Raw genomic sequence first — 14,201 nt, forward strand, 5'->3', positions numbered from 1 at the left:
GGGGGACCTTTCTAATGGGGGGAGCCCTAGTCATGTGCCCTCCTCCCACCTCCCTGCCACTTCCTGGGAGTGTAGTTGGGGGTGAGGAAGGACGCGGAGGCTGAGGCAGAACCCTGGGGGAGGGCTGCTGGGAGACATGGGTGGGGGGTGTCAAGGGAGAGTGGGACTTCTGAGCTGGGGGTCCAGGGAAGCCCCTCTCTGGCGCTGTGAGGGCTGCCTGAGGTCAGCAGTGGCCATGCCACCCAGCTCCTGCTCTTTATGTCGAATGCTGCCACCCCTTGCCAAGGTCACACAAGGTCATGCAGACTCAAGGGGGTTTACACAATTGGGCCTCCATCCTGATCTCTAGGGGCATAGTCCCGGCTCTGCTGTTTCCTGCAAAGGGACCTCAGGTGATCCCAGACAAATAAGCAGACCCGTCGAAACTTCCATTCCTCATTGGGAAAACGGGGTCACACCTCCCTGTGGGGTTTTTGTGAAGCTGAGGAGTGGCAAGCACTTCAATTTCCCCAACAGTCCCATTTCACAGATGAGAAAACTGAGGCTCAGAGAGGGGAAGCAATTTGCCCAAGGACATACAGTGCCCTGTGGGGCCGGATTTGAACCCAGGCAGTCTGGTCTGGCTTCAGCACCTGTGGCCCTGAGCTCCTGGTGGTACTGTGATGGGTCGCCTGTATCTCCAGGTTTGAGCTTCCAGCATCCGCCCCACGGCCACAGCTGCCATCACAGCGGGTGTGGGGGGAGGTCCAGGCAACCAGCCTGGATCAGACCAAGGACACCTTCCCTCTCCACCCCCATGCCGAATCCTGAACCCCTTTCTGCCCCATACCCTTTGCCAAAACTTTATCTCAGAAAATTGCTTTCTTTGACTCCAGGCCCTCTGGGTAACCGGCATCTCCCACTGTTGCCTTCTCTCTCTCTCTCTCTTTTTTGAGACAGTCTCGCTCTGTCACCCAGGCTGGAGTGCAATGGAGCGATCTTGGCTCACTGCAAGCTCCGCCTCCTGGATTCAAGCGATTCTCCTGCCTCAGCCCCTCGAGTAGCTGGGACTATAGGCGCGTGCCACCATGCCTGGCTAATGTTTTTTAGTTTTAGTAGAGACGGGCTTTCACCGTGTTAGCCAGGATGGTCTCGATCTCCTGACCTTGTGATCTGCCTGCCTCGGCCTCCCAAAGTGCTGGGATTACAGGCGTGAGCCACTGCGCCCGGCCTGCCTCTTCTCTTTTTATCCGGGGCCTGCTTGCAGACAGGTCTCTTCCTCCATCTCTGATTTGGGCTTGTGGGAGGAGAGGGCTGACCAGCACGGGGGTGGAGGCGTCTAACCTGCCCAGGAACCTGGCTGCCAGGTTCTGAGCCACAGACCTAAGGTCAGACCCTTGCCTTGCCACTTCCTGATCTCTTTGTGCCTCAGTTTCCACATTTGGAGCCAGGGCAGAGTCGCGCCATCCTCCCTCCATGCTGTCATAAGAGCCGCTGAGCCAAAGCACAGAGGCCCGCCCTGGGCGCAGATTCGGGCTTGCGGCCGGCTCTTGGTATTTGGCAGCTGTTGCGAGCTTGCTTTGAGTGGTTTTTGAAAAGCGGCTTCCTCAAGTCTGGTCAGGCACAAACAATTCAGAGACACTTCTTTGGGCTTCCTTCCCACTTTCCTGGGAATAGATTCCAGTTCCTTTACTCATCTGAACTCCACCTGACACCCCTTTCCTGTCTGTTCATGTGTTCATTCATTCATTCATTCATTCATTCATTCATTCCACAAGCCAGTATCGAGCACATTTGAGGGCCCTACCCCATACCCTTTGTCAAAACTTTCTCCTGGAAAATTGCATTCTTTGACTCCAGGCCTGGCTTTTCTAGGTGTCTGGCATCCCCGGGGATCCAGTAGCTTCCGTGCCTTTATGAGTGAGTCCCCACAAGAAGTCTGTGTGGGGCAGGCGCTGATACTATGATGCCCACTTTACAGATGAGGTGCCCGAGGCAGGGAGTGCGGGAGGAGCCGTCCCGCGCTCACACAGGCGGGGAGCAAGGGTGGCCTTGGTGGTGGTTTGATGTTCTTGTTCGGTGACTTTAGAGAGAACATTGATTTGGTTCCAACCTGAAACGATTCTGTACTTTTCAGAAAAACCATTTTTGTTTGTTTCACGGCTCAGTAAAGAATGGGTACGTGGGCTTGGCTCCAGGCTCAGACGCTCTCTGTGGCCTCGTTCAGCTTTTGCTTCACGGCTCTGTTCATGTCTTGCCAGGGAAAGAGCCCGGGCTGACCACGGAGAGGGAATGTAGGGGAGGGTGGTCCACCGTTCTGCTGAGAGCTGCCCGTTTTCAGCCCAGCCCCGCCCCCCCTCCCCCCCTGCCCACCCCCCTACATACAGGCGGGGCAGCCGAGTGCCTGGGGAAGCTGGGGCCTTCCCTGACATCCCGTCCCCAGGGATTGAGAGATGGGAAAGAGTAAGTCTTAGATATTGGCCTGGAAGCAAGGGCTGTGGGAGAAGCGAAACCTTGAATGCCACAGGGCATTCCTGGGGGCTCTCCCAGCAGTGGCAGTGGCAGTGGCAGGGAAGGGGTGGGGCCAGTGTCCCCTGCTGGGGTGGTGGGTGCAGAGCCCCTGGCTGGGACTGCTCACCAAGGGAGCATTTTTTCATCCAGAGCAGGCTGGTGCCCAGGGACATGGCCCATGGGGAAGGGAGGGCTGGAGGGGAGGCCCCCCAGTGAATGTCTGCCCATCTCCTGGGACACCTTCCCTGAGCTAAAAGCCTGCTTTTCTCTTTTCTCTTGCAGTTACCGAGAAGGAGGTCCAGCAGTGGTGAGTAGCTGCTTTTTCTCAAACCGTGGAGGGGCTGGGGGTGTGGGCTTTGTGCTGATGGGGACATCAGTCCAGCTGCCCAGGACGGGGGCACTTGGAGGGGCCCCTGAGCATGGGATCTGGACAGCCTTTGTTCAGTGGCCCTTGTCCTTGCGGGACTGACGTGGTTTCAGTGGAACTGGGTTGGGGGTGGCACTGGGGTGTTTGTTGGTGGTCCTTGCTTTGAGTTGCATCTTTAGGGACCACCAAGGCCTGAAGGATTGATTCCAGGCCCTGCTCACCAAAGAGAAGGCTTTGGATAGGAAAGTCCTTCTGTGACCTTGAGAGGTCCTTTCCCCTCGCTGGGGCTCCATCGCCCCTTCTATGAAATGATCGATTCGATTGGATCAGGGATGGCAAATGGGTTTGCTCTTGGATGCCAGCTCTCATCAGTTGTAGCTGCCTGGAGGGCCGTGATAAGGATTCCGAGGCCGTACGTCATGGAGCAAATGGAAAAGTGGCAGTGAGGGATCAGTGGGGCCTGTAATGGATGAGTGGTGCCTGGGCTGGGCCTGGGGGAGGAGGGCGGCGTATTGTCTGTTGTCGTGGAATGTGGAGCTGACAGGAGGCTCACCCTGTAAGGTGGCTGAGCTGCAGGGGCGGCACGTAGGGACATGAGGCGGTGAGCCTGGAGACCTTCCAGTCAAGGCTGGCAGGGCCAGGCACCCCCAGGAGCCTCCAGGGCCACTCCCTACACCTCCCTGCCTCAAGTCCAAGCTGCAGATGGGGCAGAGCTATGCTGGCTCGCCTGGCTCTGCTGAGCCCTCGATGGGAGGTGCCCCATCCTGGGGCTGAGTTTCCGCTCCCACTTTCCACTTCCGCACTTCCCTGGGTGAGTGTCCCAGAAACGCCCTCCTTCTAGGTCTTCACCCCTGTGGCTCTGCTTCCTGGAATGCCTGCCTTCCTTGCTGGGCCATCTGAACTCTGCCCCTCCCAAGGCTCAGCCCAAGTCACCTCCTCCATGAAGCCTCCCTAGATTCCCCATCTGTACATGTTCTCCCTGCCTTCACACACACTAGCCAGAGGGATCTTTGTTGAACAAAAACCTGACCATGCCAGGCATCTGCTAAACACCCCCTTGACCTTGGGGTGAAGTCCTCACCCTTGATATAGTTATGTGCTTACGAGGCCTGGTTCGGTCTGGCCCTGCTGACCCCTGCACTCTGGCATCCTCTGCCCTTTGACCTTTGGCCTTTACCCTCTGGCCAGCCTGAACTGCTGTTTGTTCCTTGAACTCACCTTTGTCTCGGGGGCTTCCTGATGTTTGCCCAGGCTGCTCCCCCTGCCTGCTGGGCTGTTATCTCCTCGCCCCTCCCCCCACCCCCCTGAAACTCCCCCCCCCCTCCCCGCCCCCCGTCTGGGTTCCCCCTGCCCTGTGCCTCCCTGGGACAGCCAATGACGGACAAAATGCAGCAGGTAAGCATTTCATCCCTCTCTATGTCCTGCCGGGGCTCTGAGGGCTGGCTGGCTTGGCCTTGTTCATGGCCTTGTCCCTAGGGCCTGGCCACAGTGGGTGCTCGGCCCCCAACAGGCATCGCCCTTGGTGCTTCAAATCCATGGGTTTTTTTTGTTTTTTGTTTTTGTTTTTGTTTTTTTTTGAGTTGGAGTCTCTCGCTTTGTCACCCAGGCTGGAGTGCAGTGGCATGATCTCAGCTCACTGCAACTTCTGCCTCCTGGAGTCAAGCAATTCTCTCGTCTCGGCCTCCCAAGTAGCCAGGATTACAGGTGTGCTCCACCACGCCCCGCTAAGTTTTGTATTTTTAGTAGAGGTGGGGTTTCACCATGTTGGCTAGGCTGGTCTTGAGCTCCTGACCTCAGTGATCCACCCGCCTCAGCCTCCTAAAGTGCTGGGATTAAACAGGAGTGAGCCACTGCACCCGGCCTGCCATTGACTTCTGGGAGCAGTACTGGGGATTGACAGAGCTCATCATTCCATGTGGCAGATGAGGAAACTGAAGCTCAGAGAAAGTCCATTTGGGAGGTGGCAGGGTTGGGATGAACCATAGGCATCTAGACTCCAGAAACTGAACTCTTGCCTCCAGGGTAAATATGTGTGTGCATATATACATACACACACACACACACACACACATATATATATATATATATATTTTTTTTTTCCCTTGAGACAGAGCCTCTCTGCTCTGTTGCTCAGGCTGGAGTGCAGTGGTGCCATCTCAGCTCAGTTACAGCGATTCTCCTGGCTTAGCCTCTCAAGTAGCTGGAACTACAGGCACCCACCTGCTACCCGGCTAATTTTTCTCTGTTTTGTAGGGACGGGGTTTCACCATGTTGGCCAGGCTGGTCTCGAACTCCTGGGCTCAAGCCTTGGCCTCCCAAAATGCTGGCATTACAGGCGTGAGCCACTGTGCCCAGCCTCCAGTGTGAATATCTGGATGAGGGATGAGTGAGTGGGTAACAAGGAGTCTTCTGGGGACCATCAGAAAACTCAGCATCTCCCAAGGAGGGCCAGGGCAGGGGAGGGCAGTGGTTAGAGTTGCTGGCTGGCCGGTAAGGGACAGACGTGAGCAGCTGTCCCCCACCTCCCATTGCCTTGGCCCCAGTTGTGGCAGCTCATAACCAAGGCACCTCCCCAGGGGTCTCAGGGGCCTGGGGGCTGAGGAGGGGACACCAGGAGCTGTCTGCCTGGGCCTCTTCCAGGCAGGGAAGAGGACGAGGTTTGTCTTTGAGAGATGGGGATGCTTCCCAAGCACCGCTGGGAGCCAGGCAGGCTCTCAGACACAGCCTCGTTCATTTCATTCTCACAATGCCCCAGAGGAGACGACTCCATCGTGGCACCTCGGCGTATCATAGATGAAGACACGGAGACCTGCCTGAGCTCCCCCAGCGTCCTCCCCTGCCCACACCTGGGCCTTCTCCTGGAGCCGCAGCGGCAGAGTGCCTGAGATCTTGGGCTCCAGAACCGGGCAGGCTGAACTTGAATCCTTTTTTTTTAAATTAAAATAAATTTTTTTTCTTTAACTTTTTTTTTTTTTTTTTTTTTTTTTTTTTTTTTTGAGACGGAGTCTCGCTTCCTGTCAGCCTAGGCTGGAGGTGCAGTGGTCGGATCTCAGCTCACTGCAAGCTCCGGCCTCCCAGGCTTACTTATTCTTCCTGGGTTCTAGCCTCCTCCGGAGGCTGACCAGGCTTCTGCCACCGGGCCTCAAGTTAGTTTTTTTTGTATTTTTAGAGATCGGTTTCACCACATGTGGATGTCTCACCCCTGACCTCGCGGATCCTCGCCTCCCTGCCTCCTCGGCCTCCCAGTGCTGGATTACAGGTTTGAGCCATCACACTGCCCTTTCTCTTAACTTTTTGAGACAGAGTATTGCCCTGTTGCTCAGGCTGGAGTGCAGTGGTGTCATCTCAGCTCACTGCAACCTCTGCCTCCCGGATTCAAGCGAATCTCCTGCCTTAGCCTCCCAAGTAGCTGGGATTACAGGTGCCCAGCCTGGCTAATATTTTTGTATTTTTTAAGGGGAGATGGGGTTTCACCCTGTTGGACCGGCTGGTCTTGAACTCCTGACCTCAAGTGATCTGCCCTCCTCGGCCTCCCAAAGTGCTGGGATTACATATATTTAAATTATTATTAATATTATTCTTTCAGAGACAGGGTGTTGCCCTGTTGCCCAGGCTGGAGTGTGGTGGTGCTATCAAAGCTCACTGCAGCCTTGACCTCCTGGGCTCAAGAGATCCTCCTAACTCAGCCTCCTGATTAACTGGGACTACAGGCACTTACCACCATGGCTGGCTAATTATTAAAAAAAAAAATTTTGTAGAGCTGGGGGCCTCACTATATTGCCCAAGCTTATCTTGAGTTTCTGGCCTCAAGCAGTCCTCCTGACTCAGCCTCCCGAGTAGCTGAGACCGCAGGTGCGAGCCACTGCGACCAGCTCTGGGCTTGACTCCTGACTTGCCCACTTCCTGGCTGAGTGACCTTGGACAAATGACTAGACTTCTTAGGACCTCAGTTTCCCCATCTGGAAAAGGAGGGTGATCATAGTAAAACTTTCTAGGAGTAGTGTGAAGAATAAATATGCTAATTCATATAAGACGTTTGGAACAGAGCCTAGGAAACATTCTCTCTGCTGGTGTCAGTAATGGTCGTAAGCACGGTCCTGACATCATCAGTGGAACCCACTGAGCCCTGAGATTGAGGACTTTCTCCGCATTAGGCGGATGAGGAAACTGAGGCCCAGGGCGGTGAGTGACTTTCGTTTACTCATCAAGCATCAATAGAGTGTGCTCCCTGTGCCAGACACTGTCCCACACCCTGGGGACGTACCGCGAACTGGATAAAACCGCAGGCCCCGACATACACATGAGTGTAGAGCGGGGTCACTGTGGGCTGAGAAATGTTCTGTGGGGAATTGAAGATTTGAGCACGGCGGGGTAGGGGCCTCGTTAGGAGGGAGAGGTCAGGTGAGGCTGCTCTGGGATTCTGACATTTGAGCTGCAACCTAGACAATAAGGACTCGGTGGTGGAACCTGGGTCATATCCACCCAGGCATAGAAAACAGCGAGGACAAGCGCTGGGAGGGGGACATGAGCCTGGCGAATTAGAGGACCAGCAGGGAGCCAAGGAGGCTGGCCTGAGGGGGCAGTGTGGAGGCTCTCACAGCAAAACAGGGACCCTCAGCTATGTGAGGCCCAGTCCTCACTGTGGGGGCACTTCCCCTAAAGAACCTACAAAGAAAAAAGCAACCTGCTTTCGGGATGCACCTGTAGTCCCGGCTATGCAGGAGGCCGAGGTAGGAGGATGGCTTGAGCCCAGGAGGTCGAGGCTGCAGTGAGCTATGATTGCCCCACTGCAGGCAATAGAGTGAGACCTCGTCTCTTAAAAACAAAACAAAACGGCCGGGCGCGGTGGCTCACGCCTGTAATCCCAGCACTTTGGGAGGCCGAGGCGGGCGGATCACGAGGTCAGGAGATCGAGACCATCCTGGCTAACACGGTGAAACCCCATCTCTACTAAAAATACAAAAAATTAGCCAGGCGTGGTGGTGGGCGCCTGTAGTCCCAGCTACTTGGGAGGCTGAGGCAGGAGAATGGTGTAAACCCGGGAGGTGGAGCTTGCAGTGAGCCAAGATTGCGCCACTGCACTCCAGCCTGGGTGAGAGCGAGACTCCGTCTCAAAAAACAAACAAACAAATAAGCAAAAAGCCTGGGCACGGTGGCCCACACGTTTAATCCCAACACTTTGGGAGGCCAAGGCAGGAGGATCATTTGAGCCCAGGAGTTTGAGACCAGCCTGGGCACATAAGGTGGCCTCGTCTGTACAAAAAAAAAAAAAAAAAGCTGGACATAGTGGCGCATGCCTATAGTTCCAGCTACTTGGCTGAGGTGGGAAGATAGCTTGGGCCCCAGAGGTCAAGGCTGCAGTGAGCTCTGATTGTGCTACTATACTCCAGCTTGGGTGAGAGAGTGAGACCCTGTCCTAAAAAAGAAAAAAAAAAAAAAAAAGAAAGAAAATAGGTGGTATTTTCTCTGCCTTCTGGCAGAGAAAATTTCTGTGTGTCTCGAGTAAATATCCTATGGTTCATTTTGGCAATACCTTCAAGGCTAGGAGATGGTTGAACCAATGCCTTTCTCTGGCTCTCCTAGGTCAGCCCACCACCCACCTCACTGTTGTATTCCAGAATGGTCCCATCCCCTTGGGGCGATGCTAGATCGGGGATGGTTAGACAGTGACACTCTGCCCTCCTGTGCCCATGGCAGACATCAGTAATGGATCACAGAGTATGTTGCTCTATGCTCTGGGAGCCAGTGGAACTGCTGTTACCGCACAAAATAAACCAATTTGCTATTCCTTGATTGTCCTAAACCTTACTGGTGAACCCGGGACCGAAGCATGAGCCTGCCTACTCACAGGCTAGATCCACTGGGCCCACCGTCCCCTCTGTCCTTTGCACAGAAGGCAAATGAGGTGACCACCTGCATCCTAAACACCCTGGCCCATTTTCAGAGGGCCCTTTTTCAGCACGGCCTCCCGCTGGCACCATTCTTGTTCTTGTTTTCTTTCTTTTTTTTTGAGATGGAGTCTCATTCGGTTGCCCAGGCTGGAGTGCAGTGGCATGATCTCGGCTCACTGCAATCTCTGCCTCCTGGGTTCAAGTTATTCTCTTGCCTCAGCCTCCCGAGTAGTTGGGATTATAGGCCCCCACCACCATGCCCAACTAATTTTTGTATTTTTAATAGAGATAGGGGTTTCACCATGTTGGCCAGGCTGGTCTCGAACTCCTGACCTCAGGTGATCTACCCGCCTCAGCCTCCCAAAGTGCTGGGATTACAGGTGTGAGCCACCGTGCCCGGCCCCATTCTTGTTCTGAACAACTCTCAGGACACCCGACAGCCAGAGACTCTACCCATGCCTGCCTCTCTTTTGGGAAAACTCGGGATTCCTGAGCCCAGGCTTTCAGGGCAACAAGCAGTGCAGGGCCCAGCCATCTGGGGTGGGAGCGGCAGCAGGAGGGAGGGACATGTAGGGAGCAGTGGGCCACAGTGGACATGGTTTTCCTCTCCCACCTGAGAAGCGCTGGGGCAGCTTCAGCCGGGGAAGCGGCTTCAATGGCCTCCTGTCTCTCTTCCTTCATCACTTGTGTGTGGCTCCCTTTTTCTCTGCACACGTTACTAGCCCTCTTGTTCCCTTGCCTCATGTCCAACTCCTTAGCCCGGCCAGCCTGCCTGCCCTAGACAGCAGATCCTGAATCTGATCCCAGCCCCTGGCCACACGGGTCTGAGCCCCTGGTCTGCAGTGGTGCCACGGCCTTGGCCTCGCGGGGCTGCTGCCTGCCTATGCTGGCTCTGCTGTTCTTGGCCCCGTACAGCCTCTGCTAGAGCTTTGGAAACTGGGACCGCCCCTTTGTGACTTCCCACTGCACTTGGAATAAAGCCCCAGCATGTTGCGTGGCCCACAAGGCTCCCTGAGGTCTCTGACCTCAACTTTTCCCCTGGGTCGCCGTGCACTGACCACACTTGCTGTCCCTCACCTGTGCCGAGCTCATCCCGCCTCAGAGCCTCTGTCCCTACCGTTTCTTTTGCTAAGGAGACTGGCCTCCAGTCTCAGCATGGCTCGGTCTGTCTTGATAGTCATACCTTCACCCCTAGTCAGCTGCTCAGAGAGGAGGTCCCTGTCTCTTCCTGTGTCAGATCTTAGGGCCTCATTCCTGGCTGGTGGCTTACTAAGAGCAGCGCTGCCATACAGGGCCTTTTTGACGGAGTCTCGCTTCTGTCGCTCTGGTAGGCTGGACTGCAGTGGCCGGATCTCAGCTCACTGCCAGCTCCGCCTCTGGGTTCACGCCCCATTCTCCTGCCTCAGCCTCCCCGAGTAGCTGGGACTACAGGCGCTCGGTACCTTGCCCGGCTAGTTTTTTTTTTTTTTGTATTATTTTTAGTAGACACGGGGTTTCACCGTGTTAGCCAGGATGGCTGATCTCCTGACCTCGTGATCCGCTTCCCAAAGCAGTGGGATTACAGGCTTGCTTCTCACGCCTGCCCAGATACAGGGTCTTAAGTGATCTCGTGGATTTGTCCTGGCTGCGGGGTCAGTGGTGGTGAAGCAGACCCTGGACTAGAACTCGGGGTCCAGTGCCAGTCGGCTCCCAAGTCCCCCAGGAGAGCATAGGCCAGGGCACAGCAATAGGAGGCCCGGGCCAGGCCAACTGGGCACGCTCACCCTGCGCCAGGCTCCGCACTGGGCGTCCCACGGTGCCAGCTCCTCGGTGCCTCCCAGCTCTGAGCTGCTGGTGCCGTTGTCTGTATTTGGCAGAGGGAGGAAGCTGGAGGCTTTGAAAGGTAGAGCCAACATTGGTGTCCACAGGCAGCTTCCGGGTCTGCAGTCAGCCCGGTATCCCCCGCTTCCCCATCCCTTGTTCTTTATCTTAGTTCCGGCTCACTTGAGCCCAGTTCACCATGGTGGGATATCAGGAACCACAATGAGGGCTGCTTAAGAAATGGCAGGTCCCAGGCCTCTAAAGGTGACTGTGAGCATCCTGAGTGGAGACAGCAGGGTACACACCATCATCGGGCACTAGTCCGTGATGGAAAAAATGTAGGCAGAGAAGAAAGATGGGATGGACGCAGGCTGAGGCTGGTTGTGGGTGTGTGAGGTGGGGGGGGCGGGTGTCCTCTGGTGGATTATGTGTCCTATTTTCCAAATTTTCTGCAACTTTTTTTTTTTTTTTTTTGGAGACAGAGTCTCACTTGGTTGCCCAGGCTGGAGTGCAGTGATGCAATCTCGGCTCACTGCAACCTCCGCCTCCTGGGTTCAAACGGTTCTCCTACCTCAGCCTCCCAAGTAGCTGGGATTACAGGCACCCACCACCACACCTGGCTAATTTTTGTATTTTTAGTAGAGACAGGGTTCCACCATGTTGGCCAGGCTGGTCTCGAACTTCTGACCTCAGGAAATCTGCCCGCCTCAGCCTCCCAAAGCGTTGGGATTACGGGCGTGAGCCACTGTGCCTGGCTCTGCAATGGCTTTTATTACTTTTATAATAACCAAATATCCTAGCAATATGATAGCAAAAGTAGTGGGTGGAAGCCAGAGGAATGGTGTACTCGCATCAACAGGGCAAGCTGTTGATTCTGGGCCGCCCCAGGCAGAGTGGGCGTGGAGACAGGCTCAGCAACACACTGGGGGCCTTCCTGCGGGCAGGCACCGTGCTGATGGAACAGGGCCGTAGGGAGAATCCAAAGAGCAGCCCCATTTTACAGATGAAGAGACTGAGGCTCTGAAGGGTGGAGACCCTTGCCCAGGTCACACAGCTCTGTGTGTGTGTGTGGAGTCTCGGTCCAGCTCGCTGTGCCTCCGTGGTCCCGAATATTGGGGCTTAGACCTGCCGGCTTCTTGCTTTCTTGCTCTGGGAAACCCATAAAACCGGAGGCTACTGCGGGGAAGGGAAAGGAAGAGGAATAATCTCATGGCTGTTTGGGACCCTCCTCCAGGTCTCGAGGGAGTGCGGGGAGGGGCATGCCCCTGGAGGGAGTTGTTTGAAGAGATAATGGGAGAATAATTTGCCGAGCCTGCCGCTGCGCCCGTCCCTGCTGCGCCTGGCTGATTGCAGCTTGGGATTATGCTTTATGATTTATCCGTCTAGCAATCTCTGTCCCACCTTTTGCACTGCAGAGAGCAGCTGCCGCAGTATCATCAGCATGGCAGGAGATGCAGGGCTGGCCTCCCAGCAGGATCCCAGAGGACACGAACCTGCAGGAGCTGAGAGTGGCAAATTCAGGGGAAGTCCTAGAGGACCAGGGCTTTTGGGAGACTGAGGTCCGGCAGTTGGGAGGGCTTGCTCAGACCCTCAGAGAACTAGAAGCCAAACTGGAGTTGGACCCGTGTGTTCCGGGAGCATTCAATCATTCATTCATTTGTTCACTGATCCATTCAGGACATCTTTACTGAGCACCTACTTTATGCCAGGCCAGTGCTGGTTGCTGGTGCTGGTTGCTGGGGGGCATCAGGGACTGAGGGGGGTGAGGTGCTTAGAGTCTCCTGGTGGACGAGGGCATTCACCCAGCCTGGCCCTGTGGTGGGGAAGAGAAGGTGGGAGGTGTGGGAGGAGCCCCAGCGCTGGAGTGGGAACTGTTTTGCACGTGGCAGTCAGCTTTCAGAATTTTTATGAAATGACAGATTTCTTTTCTTCCCTTCCCCCTTCCCTTTTAAAGAAGTGTAAGAACGCCGTTGTTGAATCTAGGATTTTCTTTTCTCATCTCTACCCTGTCTTGAAGAGCTGGTTCCCAAACACAGTCAACTGTATCAGAAACCTCGGCTTCCTGTGGCTGGGGATCGCAGGCCCCGTTCTTCACAGCCTGGGCCTGCCTCTGAGGCCTGGCGCCATGGCTCTTCTCTAATCCCCAAAGGGGTCTTTGAACCACAAAGAGTTAAGACCCTGTTCATGAACAAGGTTGTGTGAGGTGTGACCTCTGCATACGCATCTCGGACTGAGTTACTGGGTGGGGAGGGGCAATGAGGGATCTTGGTACTTCTCTGCCCGTGTACTAGGAGATTGGGTATTAGAAACGACTTCCTGGCCGGGCGCGGTGGCTCATGCCTGTAATCCCAGCACTTTGGGAGGTCGAGGAGGCCAGATCATGAGGTCAGGAATTCAAGACCAGCCTGGCCAACATGATGAAACCCCGTCTCTACTGAAAATACAAAACTTAGCTGGGCGTGGTGGTGGCGGGTGTCTGTAGTCCCAGCTACTCGGGCGGCTGAGGCAGGAGAAGTGCTTGAACCCGGGAGGTGGAAGTTGCAGTGAGTCAAAATTGCACCCCTGCACTCCAGCCTAGGCGACAGAGTGAGACTCAGTCTTGGAAAACGGAAGGACTTCCCATGGGGCCAGAGTGGGGGACTCGGGAGGGTATGGTGGAACCTTCCTCTTGGGACAGCTGGTGGGACGAGGTAACAGGGGTTGGGCTGTCCTCGACTGCTGGCTCTGGTGTTGCAGAAGATCATAGATCAGGGCTTGGGGCATGGCCAGTGCTCAGCACATCCTGTGGTGTTAACAGTCTCAGCTTATTTGTCCAGGCCTACTCAGGGGCCTGAAAGAAAGGTGTGAGGTTGGCTCTCACCTCACAGATGAGGAAATCAAGGCTCTGAAGGGAATCGTCACCTGCCCCAGGTCACACACAGGTCAGGAGTGGGGCAGGATCAAGCCAGGACTGAAGCTTGAGCCCTTCTTTTTCAGTTTCTTAAACTTAAAAAAAAAAAAAAAAAAAAAAAAAATTAAACACCTTTTTCTTTCTTTCTTTCTTTCTTTTTTTTTTTTCTTTTGAGACAGGGTCTGGCTTTGTTGCCCAGGCTGGAGTGTAGTGGTGTAATCATAGTTCACCGCAACCTCAGACTTTTGGGCTCAAGGGACCGTCCTCCCTCAGCCTCCCAAGCAGCTAGGAGGACAAATACAAGCCACTGTGCCCGGCTCCACTAATTTTTTTTTTGTGTGTGTGTGTGTGGAGAGATGGGGTCTCGCTTTGTTGCCCGGGCTGGTCTCAAATTCCTGAGCTCAAGTGATCCTCCCGCTTCGGTCTCCCAAAGTGCTGGGATTCCAGGTGTGAGCCACTGCACCCCGGCCTCCTGTTTTATATTACAGAGTTCCTGCATGCTCCATGCCATCAGTGAAAATAATCGCGGAGATTCCCAATCATCATGATACTTCTAGGGACCCCTCTGCCACCCCTGTCTCCTGCACACATGAACCACCTGTCTGAAGTTGGGGGCCTGCATGGTGGACCCTCAGAGCCATCCATCCTCTGGAGCCTGGAGATGCTGGGGCTGGTCTCCGAGATCCTGCCCTGAACCCCTGACCGTGCTGAGCACCTTGAGTCGCCAGTCTGCAGGGAGACTCGGGATAACAGGTTGCTCCTG

The 14,201-nt window shown here is 55.1% G+C and overlaps 1 protein-coding gene across 1 annotated transcript in view; it reads left to right on the forward strand.

The window, feature by feature from the left end:
• Positions 1-14,201, forward strand: part of NCS1 (neuronal calcium sensor 1) — a 66,233-nt gene that overhangs the window by 26,011 nt on the left and 26,021 nt on the right. Inside the window, exon 2 of the mRNA XM_031654638.1 lies at positions 2,773-2,797. Within this exon, the coding sequence (XP_031510498.1) occupies positions 2,773-2,797 (25 nt within the window). The remainder of the gene's footprint in view (positions 1-2,772; positions 2,798-14,201) is intronic.

The sequence above is a fragment of the Papio anubis genome, chromosome 13, assembly GCF_008728515.1.
Source record: "Papio anubis isolate 15944 chromosome 13, Panubis1.0, whole genome shotgun sequence".
NCBI lineage: Eukaryota > Metazoa > Chordata > Mammalia > Primates > Cercopithecidae > Papio > Papio anubis.